General features: G+C 36.7%; 1 protein-coding gene across 10 annotated transcripts in view; it reads left to right on the top strand.

Moving 5' to 3' along the window:
* MYO3B (myosin IIIB) overlaps positions 1–26,604 on the top strand; it is a 236,679-nt gene that overhangs the window by 94,335 nt on the left and 115,740 nt on the right. For 8 of the 10 annotated variants that reach the window (XM_074548518.1, XM_074548517.1, XM_074548516.1 and 5 more), the window contains 12 exons: positions 144–346; positions 704–802; positions 1,382–1,496; positions 1,870–1,996; positions 2,140–2,350; positions 3,415–3,562; positions 3,799–3,952; positions 6,443–6,531; positions 8,055–8,184; positions 22,006–22,085; positions 25,119–25,139; positions 26,166–26,243. In XM_074548518.1, the coding sequence (XP_074404619.1) occupies positions 144–346; positions 704–802; positions 1,382–1,496; positions 1,870–1,996; positions 2,140–2,350; positions 3,415–3,562; positions 3,799–3,952; positions 6,443–6,531; positions 8,055–8,184; positions 22,006–22,085; positions 25,119–25,139; positions 26,166–26,243 (1,455 nt within the window). Of the gene's footprint in view, positions 1–143; positions 351–703; positions 803–1,381; positions 1,497–1,869; positions 1,997–2,139; positions 2,351–3,414; positions 3,563–3,798; positions 3,953–6,442; positions 6,532–8,054; positions 8,185–22,005; positions 22,086–25,118; positions 25,140–26,165; positions 26,244–26,604 lie in introns of those variants that run through there. The other 2 variants (XM_074548520.1, XM_074548523.1) reach the window with 2 other exon arrangements.

The raw sequence follows: 26,604 nt of genomic DNA, 5'->3' as shown, positions 1-26,604 counted from the left end.
TTGTATGAATAGAAAGCTTAGCACAGTACCTAATTCCATACAAGCATAAGAAAAGGATTCTTTGCTTCTGGAGCAAGAATTGGATTCGGGGTAGGCATTATATTCTCTTAATTATGCTTCTGATTTGCATCCCTTCTGTCAAGGCCAATAACCGTGCTTTGCGTGAGAAAATTCTCCAGGTGAATCCTCTGGTTGAAGCGTTTGGGAATGCCTGCACTGCCATCAATGACAACTCAAGTCGCTTTGGAAAATATCTGGAAATGATGTTTACACCTACAGGAGCTGTAATGGGGGCAAAGATTTCTGAATATCTACTTGAAAAGTCAAGGGTCATAAAACAGGCTGTGTAGGTATACTAATTGCCTGTGCTATAGCATTTCTGTAGTGTTTGAATTGATTTAATTATCAAAATTCTGTGGTTTAGATACTTTTCTGTCTTCTGCTAAAATAAAAATCCTTTGTACCAGTGCTATGACAGCAAGAATAGTCCTGTTCTTCTAGAGTTGAAGGCAGAGCCACTTAATTCTTTGGGGTAATGTTGTGTTCACTGGGTTTTCTGTGTTTCACAGCTGCTAATCCTATGCTATTAAAACAAGTGGGAGGCTTCAGTGAGCTCATTATAAGAACTACTTTTACATTTGTTGTACAAGATGCCAGAAGAATAAACACAGGTGCTTTAAAAGGATACTTCTTTTTTTTTCAGGGGAGAAAAAAATTTCCATATATTTTATTATATTTATGCTGGCCTGTATCATCAGAAGAAACTTTCTGAATACAGACTTCCTGATAAAAAGCCCCCTAGGTAATTATTGCTCACTTGTTTTAACTGCTCATTGTAATTAGCTATTGATCAGCACTTGCTTTCAGTATGATGCCTTCAAATCTCTCTTAATCCTTCTCCATTCCTTAAGGATCTTTTTTAATCCTCTCAAGGTGGGAGGAAGATGGACACTAAGGCATTACATTATTTGCATTTGTTTGAGAAGTTGAACTATTAAAAGAGAAGGAGGAAGAACCAAGCTCATTATGTAGATATTTTGTCATACTTTCAAGTGCAGACAACCCTCCTTATGATTTCTTTCCTTACATTCAGGTTCAGGAAGAACTCAGAATATGCTTTGGAGGTTTTTAATTGTTGTTTGTACTTTGAGTGCATCTGATCAGTACTGGGTGAGGGAATGTGTGTGAAAATGTTGGTAACATAATTAGACATTAACAAAGAACAATGCAGATGTTAATGCAACAGAAACAAAAGCTTCGTATGAATTAACATCACATTATATAATTGAAAGTTATTGAGATAAATGTTGTTTCCAGTTACTGAGGAATTTGTATTGGCATATGTGGTAGTGTGATGCCTTCTTTCTCCCACTCTGTTTAGATATATTGATAATGAAACTGGAAGAGTAATGCATGATATTATTACTAAAGATTCCTATGGAAGACAATTTGAAGCAATTCAGCATTGTTTTAGAATTATAGGATTTACTGATGAGGTAAGAGATTCAGTTGCTAAACCATTGTTGACCTTATTTAGGAAAACCACCTCCAGTGCTGCCCTTTGGTTTTGTGGATGTTCAAAATTTTGTGAGCCACAAAATCTCTGTAATGACAGAAGTGAGCTGTGAGAGCATAACTTCCCACTCAGAAGGCAAGACCAGCCTGAGGTCCCAGTTAGTACTCAGGCAATTCTGTTGTGCTATGTCTTGTGTGAATAGAAGCTTACTTGAACTTGTAGAACTTGGTCTCAGAGAAGGCTACAAGCTTTAATATCCATTCCAATATCCATTATGTTTTTCCTTCATAGCCTAAATATGATGTGTGTGTCTTACGGAATTCCTTTAAAGGACTTCTTGTCATCTTTTACAGGAAGTGTATTCAGTGTACAGAATACTGACTGGAATCTTAAATACTGGAAATATTGAGTTTGCTGCTATTTCTTCACAACACCAAACAGATAAAAGTGAGGTTCCTAACCCAGAAGCCTTAGATAATGGTATATACCTTTCAACATTGTCAGTTCTGTATATGCAATTTGACTCTATTTGTGATAATCTCTAGCTCATGGTAGCAGTTGGTCAATGCTGGGGATTTCCACTGCATAACCACAATTGTGTGTCTTTTTCCACTGTCTTTCAGCTGCTGCACTGCTAAGCATTGGGTCAGAAGAACTTCAGGAAGCCCTAACGTCTCACTGCGTTGTGACGCGGGGCGAGACCATAATCCGGACGAACACGGTGGACAAGGCCGCGGACGTGCGGGATGCCATGTCCAAAGCGCTTTATGGGCGGCTCTTCAGCTGGATCGTAAACCGCATTAACACGCTGCTTCAGCCAGATAAAAATATATGGCAAGTTACACATCACTGAAACGTGTACTTACTGGGCACGAGTCGGCTGGCTTCATCCATTTGTATATTTTTGATTTTGCAGAAAAAGCGCTGTGTTTATTTTGGCTAAGGCTTCAAAATGGCTTTCATGCTGTGATACTGAATCCTGTTTCCAGGACATTAAGCCCATCATTTTCAAAGAGCTGAATAGAGTTTAGCTACTGAAGTCAATGGAAATTGGGTGGTTGAAGTGCTGTCCACTTTTTTAAAAGATGCTTCCTATGTAATAAACATGAAAATCATACAAAAGGCTGATAAATAATTGAAGTACACTGAAAAAGTTCGGTACACAGTCCTTACAGTCCCCCTGCTTTTATAAGCAAGTAATAAATGCACATTTCAGATTATTATTGTGCTGCTAATTGAGATGTGATTATTTTAATTTTTTTTTACAATTACAGAAACATTATATTGCACATCCTTATGATTTCATTGTCAAGCACTGATCTGGTTGGTTTGATCTTTTGAAGAAGCTGTTGAGATTTTAGAAACAAGGAATCTCTCAGTAAATGTGAAAATTCCTCTGATCTGAGATCTCTACTTGCTTCTTCACTATGTCATAGAGACATATTCTCATCCATTTAATGCAGTTCTGGTAGTGACTGAATGTACTTGAGTTAGAACATGGACAGTTCAGCTTGTAGCAGCAGCAGTTTTGGTAATTACCTTCTGAATGAGTACGTACCATTAAACCTTGACACCTTTTCTCTGCCTGGAGGAGCAGACAGTAGATTTTATTTGGGATCTGCCTACTGAAACCCCTTGTTTCAACATGGCTGCTAAGAGTCTGTTACTCAGTACCTATGATTTTTCTGCCTTCTTCATGGAACTTTGCAAGAAGCAAGTGGAAAACAGAAGTCTTAGTAATGCTGTACAAATGCACAAGTTGTCTTAGGTTCAGACACGCTTTTCCTCCTTGATTTTTGCAGCAGAGTAAATCAGTTATACAATGTTAGTTAGCAAATTTATTTTTATTTTAACTTGGTGTTGCCCATAATGAATTTTGTTTGTATCTTCACATGCAGCAATGCTGAAAGTGGGATGAATGTTGGGATACTAGACATATTTGGATTTGAGAACTTTGCAAGAAATTCATTTGAACAGCTGTGCATAAATATCGCTAATGAACAGATCCAGTTTTACTTCAATCAACATATTTTTGCACTAGAGCAGGTAAATTCAACTCTGTTGAGGTCTAGCTGAATTCAGTATCCTACACCATAATCCTATTCAGGACTACTTTATAAAATGAGTATGTGATTTAAATGTGAGATAGTGACATCATTCTGTTGAAGCTGTGTATATAATGTCAGTGAGGCCTACAGAGCATTGCTGTGGATCATAAATGCCCAAATGATGATGTTGCTTTTACTGTTTGGTTATTAAAACTGTGCTGGTGACTTTTGTAGATGGAATATCAGAGTGAGGGAATTGATGCCACTACAGTGGAGTATGAGGACAACCGTCCACTTCTAGATATGTTCCTTCAGAAGCCCATGGGTCTCCTGTCTCTACTAGATGAAGAAAGTCGATTTCCTCAGGCAACAGACCTAACTTTAGTTGGTATGTGCAAGTAAAACTCTGGGAAAGGTCTGGGAAATGACAAATGCATGTATAAATGCAATGTCATCTTTATTCAAGTTTTCCTACCCTAGCTAGCCTGAGGCTGTGTCATTTCATTTGATGTTCTAAGTATATTTTTCACTGTGCTTCATAATTTTTCTTTGCTTACATGTTTTCTATCCTTTTAAAATTGGAAAAGTTGTCTTAAGTATCAGGTGGCAGGGGCTTATTGTTTTTTCAGTGTAAAAGGAAATATCCTGTGTCTTGTCCACGTATGTAGCATTAGTGTTGAAAATAAAATTTAGACTTCCCAGGCTCCTAGGCCCACGTTTATCCAATTAGAAAATACTGCTTCACTCCAGATTATCTCATAATACATAGGAAGTGTTATTTCTGGTGTGGCATTTGGCTATTTCCTTGTCTTCATCCATATTTTATGTATATTTTGACAAATTTTGGTGCTAATTTTAAATACACAGCACATGCCACGTTTAAAGCTGTTGTGTTGTGTTTATTTACTAGAGCTGCATTTTTCCCTGCGATATGACACAGTTCCATTTCCTTCAATGGAATGTGCTGCAGAGACCCAAACAGTTAGAGGAAAAACAACAGTTTCCAGTTAAATTGCACAACACATGTACAAGATTTTTCACTACTGCTAGGCTGAGCTGAAACTGGAATTCAGGTCACAGACAGAATGACTACTATGGTTTTATTCTGCTTCTTGTCTTGGTTTGAAACACCCGTGTCTGCCAAGGTAGGCAGGAACCTCCTTTGGAATGGAAAATATTACCTCTTTCTCTCTGAGTTATAGTAATAACTTTGAAATTAATGAGCTTTCAGGCAAAGATATGGGAAAAAGAATAGCAGTTCTTTTTTAATATGTATACACATGTAGATATGTGTAACAAGACAAACAGCCAACACCTCTGGCGGCAGCAGCACCGAACGGAACCGAACGGAACGGAACGGAACCGGAGCCCCGGGGCCGCCTCCTTTGGGCTGCGGGCGCTTCCCTTCGCTGCAGTTCCGCTCGCGGCCGCCAGGGGCGCTGCTGGCTCCGGCCCGGCGGGGCGGCTGCGGTGATTGCCCTGCGCCGACAGGGGGCGCTGTGGCGCGAGCTCGGCCGCGTCTCCCTCACGGGCCAATGGCGGCGTCCGGATGGGGAATTGGGCTGGATGGAGAATTGGGCTGCAGGAGCTGCGGCTGGAGCCCCAGAGGCGGGCACACTCCAGGGTGGACCTCCAGCACTCCTCCTTTGTGTGCGAAAGTTGTCTGCCTCCCCTTTGGCTTGTGTAAATTAGTTAATACTGAATATTGAACTACTTCAGAGGTACTTTCCCTTGTGCAGCGCTGCTGGGCCTTACTGCTGCTCTGTACACAGCACGGGAGGCTCCCTCAAGCAGGCAGCAAAGTGGGATATTTTGCCCTGTCCAGGTGTGCCAGACAATCATTAATTCCACAACTCCGTCCCAGCCTCTAGAAATTCCCAACTTAGTTATTTTTCCTTAAATACAAGCTCAATTAAGTGGTAATAGAAAGAAAAACCTAACAAAAATATTAATTAATTTTCTAATTAACATTAGAAAAATATTTTAATAATATTTTCTGATGTACACAGAATGACAGAGAATTTTATCAATTGATTCTGGCCTCAGATCTCAAGTTGCTGGTTCAGGTAAATTAGTATAAAAGCAAGCTTCACATTATAAATACTAATTCTTACTAAAATGGGTTCCTTTGGATCCTGCTTCTTTCCAGGAATGTTTCCTTGGCTCAGCAGGCAGGAATTGCTACCTGGGCCCTCAGTGTTGGACAGACAGCACTAATTTAATTACAAAACATTAAAGAGCCTACAAAATATCACAGGACATAAAAGACATTTGTCTTAGAAACTTGTGCTCCTTCTTCCGTCAGCTCTTTAGGGGTAATCACAGGAAAAATAAAGTCTCCTTAGAAGGCATTTTATAGAGAAGCTTCTTTTTTTCTGTGGAAGTCCAAAGGTACATGAGGGACAATTCCAGATGGAGCTCATGAACATATCCTTGAAACCTGATGTACAAAGCTAAATGGATGCAGAAAGGAAGAAAGAGAAAATACAAATAGTAGGTATTTTAGTGACTGTGATATATGCACAGTTTTCAGTGTACGTATATATAAGAGATAAACTCACCCCAAACCCTGTATATACATAAGTAAATTCATTGCACATGAAGAGAAATCATCATATCTTCTCATTGGGTCTTCCTGCTTAATATTTTTCCATGTACAAAGTCATCCACAAACAATGATTTTTAAGGACAGTCTTACTGGGCTAGTTGAAAGTGAACTGTTCTATTCAGATATGACAGCTTGGTATTTCTGAGCAATCTGATAATATGTGTTTATAGCAGTTCTGACTTCTTGAGTAGCAATTTAGTAGGCTAATTAGGATGAAGATTGTAGTTAATCACTCTGTCACTTAAATCAACATCTTTTCTCAATGTCTAGATAAGTTTGAAGATAACTTACGATGCAAATACTTCTGGAGACCAAAAGGAGTGGAACTGTCATTTGGAATTCAGCACTATGCTGGAAAGGTCAGGTCATGTGATTTTTATTTCGTTCAGATAATAGTGGTATAGTCATCACTTGTTTTTATCTGAAATTTCTGCTTTATGGTTCTTTTCCCTCATTTTAATAGAAAAAATAATAAAGTTTATGCAAACACACACTCTACAATGAAACTTTTATGTGTAGCCGTCGATTTTGGAGCCTATCCTTTGGGCTGTTACACAGATTCTGTAGACAGTAAGCATCCTTTTTCTGCAGGAAACCTGGCCTCAGAAGTGCCAGTACTAAAGTCATTTCAAAGGAGGGACTCCATGGAGCCAGGGCAGGTTATGTGCTTGCTAACAGCATGTGAATGCCACAGTAGTTCTGTGTGACACTGTCATGCAAAGTACATGCATGAAAAGCAGTGTAAACCAGTATCTGTAACAGAACCTAAAGTCCTGTAGAGGGCATTGGAAAGACTGAGACTTGCTAGTAGCGGTGTTTTCTTGTATTCTGTATCTTCTGTTCTCAGAGGCTCACATTCACATATTATTTTATATGGAGAGTAACAGACATAACATAACACAATATGAGCTTTGCTTACAGTTTCAGGCCCAAATATTTGTTCATAGATAAAATTGAAATATCCATGTTTTATATAGTTACCAATTAACTCTCATCTCTGTATCATTATAAGATTGAAAAATTTTAAGATGTATTCCAGTAACTTTGGTTAGAATTTCTGTCTTGTTAAGAATAACTATTAAAATTCACACAGTTTTAGTTAATTCTTTGTACCCAGATGGCCAAATAATAAAATACAATAAAATAATAAAAACAATACTGGCCAGTTTTCTATTGCTGGAGAACATTCCATTTCTGTGTAAATTAATGGACTTCAGGGAAATTGGGCTAGAGAGGAATATTGCAAGTGATACTAAAACAGCTCTAAAAAATCATTGCAATTAAACAAAATGAAAAGTTAACTGATTCTTATATTAATACAAATATCCAGGCATTAATTTCTAATCAAAATGGTTAAAATAATTGAAATAGAGGAATGTTTGGTTGTCCTAATATGGTTTTCAGTGCCATGAGAAGATGATTTAACATACCTACATTGTGTCCAACTTATTACTATTCCTCCAGCAGGTCTACTTATAGGTCCCACGTTTGATGCAGACAAGCAATATAAAGGGACCATCTGAGAATCATTTCTCACATCACAAGAAAATGATCCACTGAAGCTTTAATGAAGGATCCCTGTTGTGTTGCATCATGCATGGAATCGTTTGACATGGCCAAGCATAGCACAACAGGATTTAAGCCATTTAACCCAATTTGATGTGCAATGGCATTCTATGAATATAGATACTCTGTATAGCCAATTTGCATTCTGAACACACTGCTCTAGTTCACTTTTAAGACCTTTGCAGGTAATTCATTTGCTTGTCAGACCAATCTAGCTGGTCCACTTGGTCATCCTGACCATTCACGTTTTAAAGAACATAGTAAGTTTTAGGTAACCCTTTTCGTAAAAATTTCTAATTCAGTTTTCCTCCACCAGGTATTATATGATGCCTCTGCATTCCTTGAGAAGAACAGAGACACTCTTCCTGCTGACATAGTGGTGGTGTTGCGAACTTCAGAGAACAAACTTCTCCAGCAGCTGTTCTCTAGCCCATTAACAAAAACAGGTATGTTCTGCACAGCTTTGCTGACATTGTAACTTCTTCAGCTACCTGTTCCTCTCAAACTCCTACTTGATTCTGGACAAATTTTTTTCTATTATTTTATCATGTCTTCTTTCCAGAGTGTTTGTTCTCTGATTTCAAGATTTCATTTCCTTTCATGAATCTTGTGCAGCAAGATTCTTCCCTGACTCCAGAGAAAGGGAGATTATTAGATGCGTAGGGCAAGAGCTCATTCTCAGAGCAGGATAAAAATATGGGAGTTTCTAGTTCTTAGTCCTTTACTAAGATCAGTACTCACTTGGTAGATTCTCGTGTCTTACAGCTCATAAATCATGTGATATAGATCAAGGTGTTTTGGAGGTAATATCCATTTATTTAGAAGCACTGATGTAATACATCATTTCTTACAAATTATGAAAGCCATATACTAATAGGCTAGAAGTAATTCTGTTGATTTAAAGCTTGTTGACTTTGACTTACATGAAAGTGCCAGATCTGTAGCTAAATAAAACAGCAAGATGAAGTTTGATTACTCCATGGATAGATGCCAGAATGCCAGTACCATATGCAAATGATAGTTCTGCAGCATCCATGCAAACAAGCCAGCAAGCCAGCAAATGAATACTTCTCTCAATACTTATAAAGCATCTTTTTCATGATGGGTGAGAAAAGTATGTAATACTAAATCTAAATACAGTGGATGGTACTAAATTGCAAAATTACTGTGAGCTGACATATGGAGAGGACGTTGAATGTTTAGATAGAAATACTTGGTAGATGCATTAGATAGTGCTGGGTAGGCTTATTGTACATTGGCTGTAGGTGCAATCCTGTGCCTGTGCACAGCTCTCTGCCTTGAATTTCTTGACTGTCAGTAACCCAGTCATAGCATCTGGTGATGCATATAACCTCTCTTGACATTTCTGTTTAGAAAAAAAAACATCTGGAGAAAAAAAAATTATATTGAGCTTTTTTTGCACACGTAAAATTGATATTATAATATCTGTTTATATACTACAGAGGATAGGTTCCTGTTACAGTGTAATTCTTCCTGTAATTGAAAGGCTTTCAACTACCTCACCTCAAATTACACTTTCAGAGGTCCTTGAGAGGTGAGGATCCAGTGAAGAATCTGCTTCTCCTTCAGCTGCAATGAGTTTAGATGGAATAGAGTTTATGATGGAGGATTGGTTTGTGCCCAAGTGGGGAACAAAGGATCTTTTTATCTATTACTACTCTACTTTTGAGTCTGTGTTAAATTGATAAAAGAGATACTGATCAAGCAGAGCAAGAAAGAAAGCTCACACATGGTCAAATGTGCCTCCATACCCCTCTTTACAAGCTGTTTTACACCTTGGAGCTGTTGTCAGAATGAAACCAATTAGGTGCTTGTCTCATTTATCAGTCCTAATTATTGCAAATATAGTTTTTATTTTATTGCTATTTTTAAATCAGAATGCTGATGCCTTCATGGAAATTCATCTTTTTCTGGCATTATAGAGTTATTTTCAGTAGCAGCAGCACTCAACTTGAGTATTTTGCCTGAGATGCATTGAAGGTTCAGTAAGAGATACTTCTCATTGCAGTTAATGTAAAGTTACCATGCTGGTGTGTTTTACCTATTCTTACATTCCTTCCTTGTTTCCTATTTACATTAATGGAATGCTTTCTGCCTCCATTTACCTTTCTATGAAGAGCACACAGCAAGTTAAGTGTTTTCTGTATTTCTCAAGTTGGTACAGGACATCCTGATAAAAAAAAAAAATTATTGTGCATGTGCTTCTATGCATGGTGTTATAGGAATAGCTTCAAGCTCTTATATAATTTTTATTTTTTAAAAGCCTTTGTGATTTTGCTCTTTTTTTCCAGCTGTCCAATATAATTGACATTCACATCCTGTGTTAGGGCCTCTGTGTTCTGAAATCAGATTGTTGCCAGGTTTAGTTTTGGCAGCTTGCAAGATAAATGAAAGGTTTGGCTGAGAACAGAAGGCATTGCTGGCAATGCTACTTCATCTGCTCTGTGAAGAAAGATACTGCTATTCTTTTAACTTTCTACAAAGATGCTTTTGTAAACAAAAGAATAGTGAGTGTGCATGTATTCCATTGTACTCTGTCCGTGTCTCTTAGCCCTCTTCCCTCCACTCAACATGTGCTTCATTCCTAAAGAAAACAAAAAAAAATGCAGATTAAGATTCATAACCTTGGTACAGCTTTTGGTCAATTACTGACTAATGTAAAAGTTAGTAATTTACATGGGAAGCCATATTCCATCTTTCCAGGTAACCCTGACTTGGAATGGCCTTTCTGGCAGTATGTGTGATGTTTTGTTTGAAGATGAGTGGCAGCACACTTTCCCATCTGCTGGCAGCCATCTCTGGAACGTGCAGTGTAGCTGGGTTTTGCCAAGCGCGGGCTCCCGTACGCGTTGCAGCCACTGGGTGGTGCTAAGCCAGAGGCGTGAGGGAGTGCGAGACTGAAATCGTGCGGCTGACAAGGACGGAAAATGTAGTTCTTTAAGTACCAAAAAGAACAAAAAGATGCCTTTCCCACCCTGAGATGATCCTCTGTTTGAAGTATATTTATATAACTGTCATATCTTCCCCTGTCAAAAACTGAGCAGCATCCAGAAAATAAATACTAAAAAGCTAAATTCTTTTACTAATTTAAGATCATGTTAATCCTTGTAATTTATCAAGTACACTTATCCCTTCTCAACAAATGCTTCTATTTCGCAGTAGCAGTCTTTGCAGTTTAAAGGGCCAGAAATTAACAGCAGGACATTAAATTTACATTTGTAATAGTAATTTATTGTTAATAAAGTATGCAACTACTTATATGAGACATTGGAACTTAAACATTCTGGAACTAATTTTGTAGCATATACAGCTTGTTTTTCCATCTTCCAGTGGAAATTTAGTCATGTTCAGTGTGTTCTGAAATATGCGCTTTCTAGGGACCTTTTAACTTCAAAATTGAATGAATGTGTTCTGATTTAACCTAACAGTTCTCCCATTTGCTTCCATATCTGTCACTTTTTTTCTGTAGACAGATCTTCTTGTGCTGCCACTACTATAGATGAATATGCATGTTCCCATTTAGATAGAATATATTCCTGATTATCTCTGGGTTTGGTTTATCACTGTTGCTGGTAAAGCATCAGAGAGAAAAGGAATTACATGAAGAAGAAAATAGAGTCCCCTTGTAAAAATAGAGGATTTTTTGTTGTAAAAATTAAAAACAGCCTTGGTACCTTCACCGTTGAGGAGTCAGACCATTTTGCTCACTGTCCTGATGTTCAGTAATTTTTGCAGCATCACCTATAAAGGGTGGTACTGTTGGATTGCTTGGGCAAAGCACCCCTGGGGGTTTTTGCGACTTTATCTTTTTAGAAAAGCTGCATCACAACAAGATCTTCTACTCCTGAAACAGAATCTCTGCAGACTTTTGTCCTTGCCATAACTCACAGACCTTTAGGACTTCGAGAAAGTTATCGTCTGCAGGGGGGGAAAGGGAAATCCTTCCCACCAGAAGAGGAGAGACACTGCAAAACATCCTTGTCCTTGCTCCGAGGATCAGTAGGGGTTTAGCTTGGCTACACAGAAGAAATACAAGCAACAGAAGAAATACTACAGCAACATCATATCTAATGATTTTAGTAGCATTGGGTATTGCTCACACATTAGGGTAATGGAGTAGCCCTTATATTATATATAACGGTATATCATTGCTTAAAAACACTCCTTGTATGTGGTACCTATATATTTAATCATAACTATAATATATATTAATTCTCTGTCAGAGAGAATTGGGATGAGTGTTTTCACAACTGGGAGGAAGGGTTTGGTTAGTCATGTTTTAACAAGGTAATTTTTTTTTCCAATGTAGAATTTTTTCCAGACACAAGTTATTTATAATTCACCTGTCTAAAGGTCATTTCTCCTCCTCAATATTGATGTTTAGTCTGTGTTCTTTCTGCCTTTGGGTCTTTAGTCTTGCTTACAAACCTTAGATGTAAAGTAATTATAGGTAGTGTATGTTTGTTTACCAAACCAAACAACTAACGGACCATGTGCTAAGAGAAAATGTGAAAAAAATGTTTCAGGTTAGCTTTATGCACACTAAAGCACTAAAGAACAAAAGAACTATGGCCTTTTGTTAAACCACTTTAGAGAACTGCTTTTCTCCACTTCTTGGTGACGAGTACTATCTTTAACTTGTGTGTAACTTGTGTGTAACTGTGATAGCACATGATTCCTCATGACAAGTCATAAACCAAAGGAAAGATTTTCTTGCATTTCAGTCCTACGAACAGGTACTGCTGGGCATACATGGAGTGTAATCCTGGCAAGTCAAAATCATAGGTGCTTTGCCACTGTTTTCAGTAGAACCTGGTAGGTTTGAGCTGTCATGTTTGTCACTGGGCACTCCTATTGAGCACAGGCCCTTGCTCTGGCAATATATAGTGGTAGGTCTCTTGGTTTAGTGTGTGTTATTCACTAAAATACAGAATGCTTCCATTTGGGTTTAGTGTATTTTTTCCTCTTATTTCCATCCATCACAATAGAACCAAATACTCAAAAACATTTTAATTTTACTAATTTATTCCACAATAAAATTTTCTTATAATGGTACTTTTGTGTTAGTATTTTCACCTGTAAGAGATCAGGCACTCTTAAGTCAAATTAATTGGAAACAAAGTCATTGTAATTACAGTATCTCTACTTAAAAATTAATTAGAATTTATATTTTGTAAGAATCTTGGCAAAATTAATGGTAGCTGTGTATTTCACTCAGGACATGGAGGCTTTTATACTTCTAACTGGTCTGTATGTTAAAAACACAAAAATAGTTTTTGCTCTGCTGCCAGTGAGTTGTATGCAAAGAGAAGCTTTAAACCACAGCTGTGCAGTGTAACAGTCATGAACTTTACTGGGTTGCAGATGTGGGATATCAGTAAACTCAATTAATTGTAGCTTAACTGATTTTGGGAGGTAGAGTGATGAATTACTTTTTAGAGTTCTGCACTTGAGCATTTTACAGCTCAGTGTTTATTTTTCTTCATGTCCTAAGGTTTTGCATCATAGGACAAATGTACTACAGATACTCATAAAACTTACTAGCAATAGGATCCAAAACGTGCTCTGAAATAGCCCTAAAAATGGAACTCATCTAGAAACAGAGCCATCTATCAGATCAAAGTTAAGGTCTCAGTCCTGCTAAAGCTTTATATAAAGCATAACAATTATTTACTGTTGAGAATTACTCCCTATAAATAGTGTCAGTGAATCTCTGGAATTGCACATGGCAGTAAGCACAACAGCTGAGAATTGTCAAGTTAGATTTACCACAGCTGTGTTTGGTAAGGGGTGTTACCCAATCAGAATTATGCTGGTTTTTAATCTGAGACTTCACAGATTATATTGTACTGAAAATGAGCAAGGGGGCATAGATGTTTTTTGTCTCCAAGTGCTTGCAAATTGAACTGTAATAAAATTAGAAGTAGACAAGTTTAAGAATAGGTCTTAATTAATTTACTGATTTGATTTATAATAGATCAATCTCTGTAGAACAAATCTTGAGAATAGTTTTTCTTTACCTTTTTCTCAGAAGAGATACCTTTCCCAATTTTCATGTTTCTGGCCTAACTTCTCAATCCTATAATAAACATGATTTCTCAGTACTGCATAGTAATTAATCTTAACACTGCATTGTACACTAATTTAATTCAAAATCTATTGATATTGAGGAAACAAAAGATACATCACACAAAAGATGTTGCTGTTTTTAATATGAACGAGTAGACTGTGGGGTTTCACTGTACGCCATATACAGAATTTAAATAGAGAAATATTCAGAGAATTATACCATTGTTTTAATGGGTAGTTTACTTGGCAGTTTTAATAGGCACTGTGTGCTGTAAGGCCAAACAAACTATGTCAGAGATGCTCAGTATGTCATTGGAAGCATTCAGTAGCTCTGAAGATCAAATCCTAGAAGAGCATTATTTTAAAATTTCCTAGTGAGTTTTCAGGGCAGATAACTTTCTTGAATATTCAGATAATCTTACTCATATGAATATCCATGATTTTTGGTGTGTCCTTAACAAAGAATGTGCTTATATTTCCCACTCCTTCAAAATAATTGCATTAAGGGATTAATATATCTAAAGGATGAATGTAGTGGGTGGAAAATAAATCTCTGAGTCTGTGCTAGAGCTTGTATATTCATTTCAGAGTATTTCATGCAGTCTTACTATGATTTTGTATTTTTATCATTTTTCTTTATTCCTTCATCTTACAGCAAGCTGTAAAGGCCAGTGCTTTACTGAACCAGCATTATCTATTATTATTTGACTTTGTCTTCCTTACTCCAACCTGACTTGCCTTGATGCAGGAGTGGTTAATTGAGCTGCCTGGATAGCGGGTCACAGTGTGTGACAAAGCAAATGTGTTTGTGGATATTTGTATGAATGAGTATTTATTTCATTAAGAGCGGAGATACAAATATAATTAATGTTTTGCATTACTGCAGAAGTAACTGATTTTGTATCAACAGGGATAATACACAGAAGCCCTGACATCCAGGGAAGCAATGGTTCAGTTGAGAAGCCTTTGAGACTTGATTAAATTAGTTGTCAACATCAATAATGCCTGCATTTCAGAAATGGGAAGGTCTGGGACTTATATAAAAGTTCTGTAATCCTGTTTCATCTTAAATTAACCCTTTAAAAAGACAGTTCTTGCCATGGTGTTTCAAAACCTGGTTTTGACACCATTTTTTAGCCTGTCTAGCCTTAGGATCTTGATGACTGGGGATAGTGATAGTCATAGTGAGATCAAAGAAAATGTTCCATAATTTTTTCCACGTGCTTTCAGTTGCATCTTTACACCTGAATTTTTTCACTGAATTCATTAGGAATCTTCACTGGCTTGGTAGGATTTTGACCAGTGTGTCTGTATGGAGCAGCTTCAGCAGCAGGTCCAGAGTGATGGAATATATACTGTAAAATTTTTAAACATTGTATGGTGAATTACCATCTCTGGATATACAAGCAAAGGGCTAGAAATCAGAGTTCCTGACTTCGCCTGGATTTCTTGTTTATTTACTGCTGTTCTAGAAACTTACTTTGGCCTCAAGTTAAACTGAGCACTATAAAGCTTTATAGATAGAACAATAACTACTGTGTTCTTTATAATCACTTTCACTTTTCTGGATAAAGCAAATACGATTTGGGGGGGGAGATTTCTTACATAACATGCAATAGAAATATATCAGCTACATAAAACAATGCGGGAGACTAGACCGGAATCAGACTGTGGGATAACTTATTTCCAACATATGTATGGTTTTAGAACTATTCTTTAACATACCTCTGGAAGAAGAAATAAACTTGTCCAGCCTGAGTAGATGTAAGTAGAACCAAGGTTATTTTGACCAATAAAATCAGTGAAGAATTCCTCAACAATGAAATTTCACAGAAAATTCACCTCTGTAGTTTTTTTTCTAATCTCAGTTACAGATGTGGTAGCAGGCCAATCTGCTGGGGCAGCACAAAACCTCGTATTGATGGAGGGGTACTGTCCTGGCAGCAGCAGTGTTCTGCTGTTCCCCAGAGAATTCAAGGTTTGTTGTACTGGGCTGATTGCATACAATAGCATCAAACTGTGCACTACAAGAGATATGTAAGGAGATTGCTAAGGACAATATCTGAAAGAAATGGCCCATGTCTTCTGACAACATATAAATCATAAAAAGCTGAACCAATTTGTTCTGGAATGCAGGAGCTGGAAGCCTTACTGGACCAGACTGCGACCAGCCTCTCTTCAGCCAGCCAGTTGGTCAGGTCTCCAGCTAGTCAGCTACAGACCTGACTAAAGAAAATGGTGAACATGAAGCAGTAGAAAATTGCAGTATTGTTTGTACAAGAATTTTCCCTTTTCCAAACTTTTAAAGTGTGTTTTATTTTTGTCTAGGTGCAGGTTCCGATAGTTAGCACTGACTGTACTCAGTGTGCCACTCCTATCCTTAGTCCTGTGTTTGGACAGAGGTACCCAACCTATGCCCTCCTGGCAGTGGCCAGATAGCAGTCTAGTCCCTGCTCTGCCACTCTGTTTTCCAGAACCACATGATCATTCCTTGGCCTATGGCTAGGAACTTTTTTATTGTGTTGTCAGGCTGTACCACACATGTTTTGCCTACTGTCTGTAAGTTTGGTCACGTCCCAGGACTTTGAGAATCACATAAGGTTTCTTGAATGTCCTCTGACCACATACTGTGCCCATGAGAATTCAGGAAAGAATCCAGGAAAGGTTTCAGTGTACATACTCCAAGTCAAGTTGATGAATGCACATTGGTTCAATTTAGCTAGAAAATTGGGCATGTTGCTTAAAACAGCAGTTAGTACTCAAGGTTTTGTTAGAAAAATACCTTGGGCAGTACCATTAATTAGTTTAATTAGTACCATAAATTGTTCTTCTTTAGTAGGTAAGGATAAAAGTTAAGACTTTTCTTACTGCCATCATGCATTCACAGATCTATAGTATGTATAGATACTATGTATGTAGATATGTGCAGAATACAGTGGGCAGTTTGACCTTCATTCCATCTCAGCTGCTGTCAGTGTCTCTGTTCCCTTCCATTCTGCAAGAAGCCTACTAACCTACTGTGTTGAAACAATACTTTACCATGGCAGTGTTGATGCTTACAAGCAAGGTTTTATTTGTTGCTGTAGACATGGTGCTGTGTATTTACCAGTGTGCGCCTTCCTAATGTGGCAAGTGACCACTGAAGTGCCTGCAGTGTGTGCAATAGAAAGCATAACAGCACTGAACTTATACTCAAGTTCTCCAATCCCAGTCTAGCAATGTCAAGTTTTTAGTTGTCTGTAAATATGATTGGTGTTTACTTCATGCAAAAAAGACTAAAGAAATCCTTAATCTAATTGAGAATCAGTATCAGAATTCCTCAGTTCACTATGGCATAAATTTTTCATTTCAAATAATCTGGGCCAAAAACATGCATATTTTTTCTCCTGAAGCAAATATTCATAATTAGATTATTCCCAGGTGGGCTTCACTATTACTAAGCTTTTATGCTGATTAGATTGTTTGATTATATGTATCTGATTTTGGAAATAGTATTTCTTGATTTTATTTTGAATATAAAGTAATTGTCTTTTCAGAAGAAACAGTAGTTGAAGTCTATCTGTATTGATAGTTGTGCTCTACAGACAGTATTTTTATAAATACATTCTTGTGTAAAATGTAAAGTATATGAGAAAATTGGATTCTTTGCTTTTTTATTGCACAAGATTAGCTTAAATTACTTCAGTGACTCTCAATGACTCAAAAGAGCAGAGTTTTGATAGACAGATTCAAATTAGTACCCAATAAAAAAAGTGCATGTATTCATTTGTACTTGAGCTAAAAGCTTAGTCTTACAGTAGCAGAAGATGAAAATGCATTATGGAGATAAGCAGTCGACTTCCTTTGGCCAGATAAAATGTACTGAAAGGAAAGACAGAGAAGATTCTGAGTATGTCAAAGACATTGTCTGGCCCTGTACCTCTTCTGGAGTTTGAGTGCTTAGCTGTGATTAGAAGTAACCTCAATGAAATATGAATGCATTGTAGCATTTCTGACCATATTATACTGGATCTAAATGGTGTTTAAAGTAACCTCTCTTTATCTGAACTAGAAGCATGAAAGAAATTAAAAGCATGAAAGAAATTAATAAAATACATGAGGATAAGGAAAGAGCTTGTACTTGCTCTCTATACAATAGCAATATCCCTGGTGCAACATGTACAGTAAGGTGACATTGTCATTAGACTTTTTCTCTGTAAGACATTTGCACTTCACAAACTGAATGTTATGTCAAAGCTTAACATACTTCTTACCTGGCATGCTCCTACTTTGGGATGAGTGATCTATTGCAGGCATAACCAAAATGAGATTATAAATACAGTGCTGATATTGCTAATATTTGCCTGGTACTGCTTACAGGAGCCATCACCTAAGAATAAATGAAGCACAAACCATAGGTAACATCAGAACATCCAGCCAGAGTGTGTACTTTTCCTAATTAGTGCATAAAGTCAACTGAATCATTAATTCATCCAGATCACAGAGTGAGTAACTACCAGGAATGCAAATGAGAAGCCAGGAATGCTGACTAGTCCTTTTGGAGATCTGGAGACCACTTCCAAAGTCCAAAAAGAAAAAATAAACACATTTCTTCTTTGTGTGTGATGTGAAGACTTTCAAAACTTCTGCTTGGCTTTGCATAATAGAAGAGATGCAGTTCTTTGATAATATGGTCTTTCTCACCTAGCTGAAATGAGGCATCAGTGAAGAACATTTTTGCAGAGATGTGAGATCTTGTAAACAGCTTCAATACAAAGGGTGGTTTGCTGAGTATTGACACTAAGCTTTGCAGAGTCCATAGATTTTGTGCTGCTATTTCTTTTTCCCTTGAACACTCTTAAGACCATTTCACAAACTTTGGAAACTTCTCAAAGCATTAAAGAGAATGTTTTAACTTAATTCTTAACTTTATTGAACAGAGGCAAAAAAGAGAAACATTAGGTCTGACTGACTCCTTCATTGTCGCAATGAATCCCAGAGACCTCAGTCTCTGTTCCATGTGCATAGGCAGGAGCCTTAATTGTTCAGATGAGCAGTCCCATTGAACTGAAGTGCATGTGGGTAAAATTTAACATGTACATGTTTGAAAGATGAATCCTAACTTTCAACATTAACTTTCTTTCTCCTCCCTCAAAAAAACCAAAAAACAAACAAAGAAACCAAAACAAAAACAAAACATACAAAAAAAAAAAAAAAAAAAAACACCACAAAAAAACCCCACCCAAAACCGAAATAAACAAAATCCCCAAAACATAAGACAATTTTGAGAGGGTTTTATATTACTTAGTTGGTCTGTTTTATGGACTTGGATTTAATGTAGGTAGCATTTGGTCTGAAGGGGTGTAATTTGTATTTTGTGTAAAGTTTTGACTATATAATTGGTGTGAAGCTGGATTTCTGAAAAGCACAGTGCAATCTTTCACCCTTTAACCAATTTAACCTTTCAAGGAACCCATGACAGTTCAAGCTACCCATATAATTACCTATAAATATTTGTGCTTTAAATATTAATGCTTTTGACAAAATGGTTTAACATTTAATTATTTTTTGTGTGTTAAGGTATAAATTACCTTGTAAATGAAAATCAAATGCAGGGATAGGTGCCAAATTTTACTGACTGTGAACACCATGCTAACCCTGGGTGAAACATTTCTTATTATGTAGACTAATTTTCAAACCACATTAATTCTGTTCATTAGTTTTAATGGCTTAGACATGTTAAAGATTGGTAGTTACTTTTCCTGAGCATGAGCTAGAAGGGGTAAGTAATTCAGAAATTTTTATTGAAGTATCATTTTGTGTTTCAGCTGAGAAAGAAAATCCTAGTAATATTTTTTCCATGGATTCAATGTAATGCTACAAGTTATTACATAGGAATTCACTTTACACATGAAATAAGCACTGGTAAGAGTCCATTCCTAGAAGGAAGTAACTACTGAGCAAAGGCACGATAGGTAAAGCATTTCTTTTTTTAAGTGGGCACTGAACACTTTGGGGTTGTTTGTTTGTTTGTTTGGTGGTTTTTTTGTTTTGTTGGTTTTGATTTTTGTTTGTTTGTGAAGTCATTAAAGATTTGTGATTAATTAAAAGGTTTATTTATTTGCTTGGCTTACCAGATCAGAAACATTTAGTTTTAGTTTTGCATGAGAAACTAAGGGAGACCTCAGGGATATTAATTATGAACCCTAGAAACATAATGCCAGCAGTGAGCATGGTGAACCTTGAGCAGTTATAGAACCATTCTAAATTTTATTTCAGTATTAGAGTTTTTAAATTTTTACAAAATTCAGTGAAATTTTAGTCTGATTCAAAGTCCTTTCTTCTTCCAACTCTCCTCTTTTATCATGTGTTACCAGTTTTTCAGTGCAAGGTTTTTAAGTTTTAGACTTGCTAATCTGAAACTTAGCCAAAAACAACCTTTGCAAGCTATTTTAGCTTTAAAAAAGGCCCAAAAGAGTAATTTCTAACATTGAAAAAGAACAAAATTGCAACTGGGAGAAAAATTATTTCACCATCTACTTCTTCATTAAAGTCCTCATTTTAACTTTGGAGAGATACATGTATTTACAGTATGTACCATGCATGTGCATCAATATTCCAGATTTCCCCAACAGTTGTGGTTCTCATTAGCATACGCAGTATAACAGCCTAAAGCAGTTTCCAAAATAGTGGCCATACCTTGTGTTCTGGAGCATGATTTACTTTGTCAGGTAACAGCCTATGTTAGATCAGGAAATGACATGCCAGTTTTGCAGTGTTGTGTCAATACCAGGGCCAGCAGCTTAAAAGATAAATACTTCTTTAAATGAATTCAGAATGGTGGAATGAAGAGTGCTGTTTGAGTGCTGGCCTCCAGATTATTTTCGGGGGTTTGGTATTTTTCTTGTTCAGAGGAAAGTAAGAGCAAAAGTTCCGTTCAATGTTACAGTGGTCACTGGATTTGCTCTGCTCTCTTAGGGAATTATTCCCAGCGTTTGGGTTTCTTTACCGGCGATTTGGTGTTCTTGGTTTTTGTTTTTCCCATCGTGCCTCCTTACTAGTTATGTAATGCAGAGTTTAGCAAAACTCTGAAGACTGTTTAGAGTTACTGCCTTTCTGTAAAGCTAACGGCTAAACACCGGAGTTGATGCAAACAAGTCATTTAGCATCTGAAAGAAGTGTTAACACTTTATTTACATTTAAATTAAAATAGACACTTATTTATGTGTTCTGGTTCTGAAAGGTGTGTGGTACATCTGCAGAGGCCTATTGTTTATTCATGCTGTAAATCCTTTGAAATGTGTTAAAATGCTTCCCACTCATTATAAAAATCCTGCCACCCATGGATTAGGGCTTTGATGTCACCAATCCTGCTTCAAAGGGTTCTTTCAATGCTATTAATCACAGTTTAGCCTCTGAAGATATAGCCAGAGAAAACATTTGGACATCTTGTGCTAGACTTGCTAAAACTTTGAAATATACAGAGTGTCTTGCATATGCAAGTCCAATATCACTTCCTCTCTCTTCTCCTAGGCTTTATTTTGAAAAGCTATTTTGTGATGACTTTGGCTTTCTACAAGTAGAGAAGAAAAAGTTTAGGACACGTCATACCTTACATTTTAAAGAAGGCACTAGTCTTTCGCTTGACACCACAATATATTTTTGCCAGGGAAATTGAGTCAGTCTTTAAAAACCCAGAGTCACAATAAGATTGAGAATTGTATGTCAAAAGGTCAAAAAATGGTGCTGTCTTATCATTTTCTCATCTCTCTTGTTAGTTTGTGAGTTTAAGATACTGTCTTAACACTTGAGGATCCCTGTGATTTCATAGAAACAAGATTGATTCTGTCGTCTTTTTGCTCTTTGAAATCTCTCAATGAGTCTCAGAGAAATTGATTACTAGTGATTGAGCTGTATGCCTTTGTGCTGTCATTGTTTTCATCAGCTCAGTAGCTAAGGTCAGTGACATACCACCTTATCACTGACTTTTTCCTCCCCTCTAAATCAACACTGCACTCTGTCATGCCTTTGCTGAATGCTCTGCAGGCACAATTGGTAATGAGAGGGGTGTGGAAGAAGTGTGGTGGTGTCTGCTATTTTTAGTACTATTGTACAAACTGATTTTACACAGTAAAAATTTTTCTCTTCTAAACTTCTTGAATAGTTTTTGCAGTATGAATTTCTTTCTTTTTAAACAGGTAATTTGGCACAAGCAAGAGCCAGAGTGACAGCAGCATCTCGGTCTCTGCCTCCGCAGCTCAGTGCTGGGCGTATCAAGGTCAGTAGTGTTCCCTTCCAGAACACACAGCTGTTTATAAAATACTGCAGTGAGACTGTGTACACAGTACCTAGCTGATGTGGGTTTAGAGTGAGGTTCTTACCACATACAAGTCTGCCTTTACCACCAGTAACATGCACCTTGTCTTGGAGCATGGTTCCCAGTTTTAGTGATGACCCTATTGTAGAATTCAGTGAAGAATCAATTTACTAATCTTTAAACCTTTGGAGTGGAATCTGTTACATCGATATCAGTATCAGCCCTTTTATTCCAAAGAGGTCAAGGTTTTCCTCTGACAATTTTGATCTAGAAAGAGGTCTTACTAGGTAAAATTTGAATAGTGTATTTAACAGTATGAAAGGCAAAATAATTTTAAAAAAAATTTTTTTAAATTCAACTTGAAAGTGAAAAACCAGGAGGTGTTTGTGACTGGTAGATAACTGGAAAAACATTACTCAGCAAAAGCACTATTCTGTAAAAAGAGCTGTAGAATTTAAATGCTGCTGAATTTTGCCATGAAAGTACATGGCATAACTGAAAAAAGATAGGATAATTTTATGGCAATTAGTAGGGTTACAACTGAGTACACTTAATTTGTGAGGAAACTGTTGTCCCTTGAAGCTGATGGTATGTACACTCCCTCCCTGCTTCCTAAGTGGTACTTGTTAGAGTTAGCTTAGTTAAGGTTTGGGGGTTTGGGTTTTTTCCAAAGCAAACAGTAATAAATTTTTAAAATAAAAGTGGTAACAGCAACTGCTCAAAAGTCTACAAAATTTTATGTTTTGAGTTTTCTATTTCTTCATGTTATCTTCTGGTATTTGGAGCTCAGGTTCAAACATCGGTGTGGTGATTTATGTTATCCAGATGTCTATATCCTTCACTGTACCTGCAAATACAGATGTGGATTTCAGACTATTATTTCCTGTCTGGTGTAAATACTTTCGGTGCTGAAGGGTGGCCTTTCCAGTTTTCTTGTGTCGCATACACATTGTCTTCTACATCCAGCTATATTCAGCACAAGCTTTCTAAGCTGGCATTTTAGTGATACAGCAGGATTGTAATAGAGCAGTTCACTCCTAGAGCTTTACTAAACGCAGTCAGTTAATAAATACTGTTTAAGTGAGCTTTACTCATCCTTCAAACTTTTTAAAAGGAGCTAAAAGAAGACATGCAGAAGTACAACACTATTCAGAAAATGTTAGTTTCAATACTTTTTAGATAAAATAAACTATTTCTTAGAAATTTGTAAAGCACCTAATTAAAACAATTTCAGGAAACATATTTTAAATTATTATTTTTTAATTTGTTTTAAAAAATCCAAATATAATAATTTTGTTTGGAAGTTTTTTATCATTATTTAATTTAGGAGGGTTTTTTGCTTAACATATTTTTTGGTTTTATAGTATTTCACACCATGTCAGCAGCAGGTGTGGTCAATATGTAGAAAGTCATAATTTGGAGTGACTTCATAAGATGACATAATGTCATAAATCGTTCTTTTAATATTGTTTCAAAACTATTAGAAGGAATCTTTTTAGTGATGAAACAGTTTGACTTTTGTAGGTCAGGCTGTTTTCCATTACAGTTGTAATTATGTGAATTCATATTGTAGGTCACTATGGCTGTCATGTAAAAATGTGACTTAATAGTTGAAATATCTTCATTTTTGTTTAAAAAGAGAAGCTAGTGATTTAAAGTGTGAGGTACCATGACATTCTTATTCTTAGATCATGACATTCTTTTTATGCTCTGTCACTTTCTGCAAGCCAGTTGTGAGAAGGCCTATTGTCTGTTGTACGTGAGGTTGTTGCCCTACCATAAAATTGTGTGGCTTCACAGACAAGCAGTGTTGAACATTAATTAGAGACAAAACTTCTTAAAAAATCTTACAAGAAAATCCCCTCAGCTTCAGGGTCTATCAGATTTTTTCTGATGAAAACTTCAAACGTTCCTTGTCAAAAAGATTTGGAAATTTATTCTAGTTCTTACAAATTGCAGAGATCTGAATTTACAACTTCATTCATAGAAAGAGAAATCTAACAATACTGCTTTCAACCTAATTTTCTGAGAAAAATTGTTTTACATCTCCTCTGTGAGTGTTTTTGACCATCTGTCTTTCTGTGCATTCATTGCCTTTGCTGTCCCAAAAAAACCTCAAACCAAACCAAACCTCTTTGGAGCCCAGCAGTTGTAAGCCATATTTGATAGAGTGGCAGTCCCAAGATAGCCAGATTCTACAGTTTTGGTGAAAAAAAGCAGCTGTGAAGAGGAGATGATACTGCCCTTTATTGATCAGTAGAGGTATGAGATATGGATATAGGAGGCTGTGAGTGGTCAATCTGCAAAAACATCACTGAGTCTCTGCTTTTCTAGACAAAGAAGAGTCCTATTTAAAACCTCATTTTCATTGGCATTTGGGCTCAGATCAGTCCTCAAGCTATTTGTTCTTGTTCTTTATTTAATCTTATTTAAAATTAAATTGTGTGTCTTTAATATTAAAAATATTACCAGTTATTCTGAACTTACTGTCAGTGCTCACTGTTATGGCTTGTGTCTTCTACCTGACATCTACTAGAGATTTAGATAACAGTCCTCAGAAACTAGATGTCTTTCCAAGATAATCTTGAACCATTCCTATATCCTTCCCCATGGGCATGCCTGCTGGTTTGATTAGTTCATTGATACTTACTTTGTCACATAAACTCATAAAATGTTTGATGTTACCTGTGCAGATCGGGCATTTTTTCCTGGAATATATTACAGAGTATTCTGTTAACAAACTGCATCTCTCTTTTTTATTCTTTTTTTAATGTATACCAGTGCATGTATGCCACTCTGGGCCAGAACGTCACAGATTACAAAAACAGATTGAAATTTTTATGGTCATCCTTATTGAGCTCTGTCTTCATTTGTGCCATCTGTGTTCTGAATCTTGACCTCACTAGATTTCTTTGGATTTCTTCCCCAACACAAAATCCATTTTTTTTATCTATTATTACTTAGTGCTTCATTTCCTTTATATTTTGCATGCAGTCTCCTAAATACCTCCTGAAGGTAAGAGTCTCGGTTACTTTATTGAGAACTGTAATCTTTCACCAATTATTTTAGTGTCCAGAAGAGTGTTCTTAAGTCAGTGAGTGTTAGAAAAGATTGTGTGGAGCAAAGTCCAGGGAGTGTAGCACAGGTGCTGACAGCAGCATTATCTGGTTTATACAAATGCCACCTGGTCAGAGCAGATGGTAAATTGCCATAAAGTAAGTGAATGCTAAAATGCTGTTAATGCTCCATGCAAACAGGATGCTGGTTAATTTTCTTTAATTTTGTTGGGCTGTAATGTAGCAACACAATCTGCTTGTTATGGATAACCACAGTTATACTCATTCATAAATTCTGGTTTCATTTTGATATGAACAGCTGTACTAACAATATAACTGAAATCTATAAGGAGCAGTATGTTCACTGTCCATGTATATCCTCTAAAAACAACTATTCTGCAATGCTGAAAAAATTGGTGTGCTGTGGCAGTTCGGTAGGATAAGATTGCTGAGATTCTTGGCATCAAAATGGCAATATAAAGTAATTAATAGTAACCACAGTAGGAGAAGGGAACAGACTTAGATGTTCTGAGACTACCTACTTTGTTTGCCACTCATTATCCTACCGTATTTTTTCCATACATGAGCAAATGAGGCTGTTCAATTTACTTCCTGGCTATTACAAATATGATAACTCTTCTTATAGATACAAGTCCTGTTGGAGTCCATTGTAGTGGCAATAAAAGGAATGCCTTTTAGAAATCAGTTCCTAAAGTATTGCAACTTGACAGCTGTTTCACTGGCTGAGTATTATACTATCATAAATCTAGAGTGCTCTTACACTATGAAAAAGAATTCAAAATGCTTAGAGACCTCTCCAAAATCAGAGTGTATCCTGCATCTTGCTATCTCTGATAAAGTATTCTGAAGTACTCACACCTGAAGGAATGACTATAACAAAAACTGAACCCAGCTTTCATAGGCAAAGTGGGGTGGATCTGCAGTGTTTCTGGAACAGTCCTAACACCAGAGTTTTTTCTTCCAGGTTGACACAATGGAGGTTATGCGGCATCCTGAGGAAACAACTAACATGAAGCGGCAAACTATGGCTTCCTATTTTAGGGTACAAAAATTAAAATTAAAACAAGTATTTTGATAAGAAGACCAAAAGATATATATAAAATATTTGTGGGATAGTAAGATCAAAGAGCATTATCAGAGAATTTTTTTATTCTGTTACAAGGCCTCTGTGGATTCTAAACTTTTCTTTGCTTTTTTCTCTTTGTTTCCTCGTACTTGTATTTTTGTTATTTCATTGGGTACATTGATAACAGAATCTAGAGCCTAGACTATTTTCTGTCTAAAATGCTAGAGGTCTAGAACAGGTCTCGTTATTAGCAGAACACCAATTTTGTGCAAATAAAACAGATCCTATTACTAAAGTCTTCATATTTTCTCACAAGATGAGGCATACATACCTTTAA

Source organism: Zonotrichia albicollis, chromosome 10 (assembly GCF_047830755.1).
Source record: "Zonotrichia albicollis isolate bZonAlb1 chromosome 10, bZonAlb1.hap1, whole genome shotgun sequence".
In the NCBI taxonomy this organism is placed as follows: Eukaryota; Metazoa; Chordata; class Aves; order Passeriformes; family Passerellidae; genus Zonotrichia; species Zonotrichia albicollis.
The sequence above is the reverse complement of the archived record's forward strand: the minus strand, read 5'-3'. Positions and strand labels throughout refer to the sequence as shown.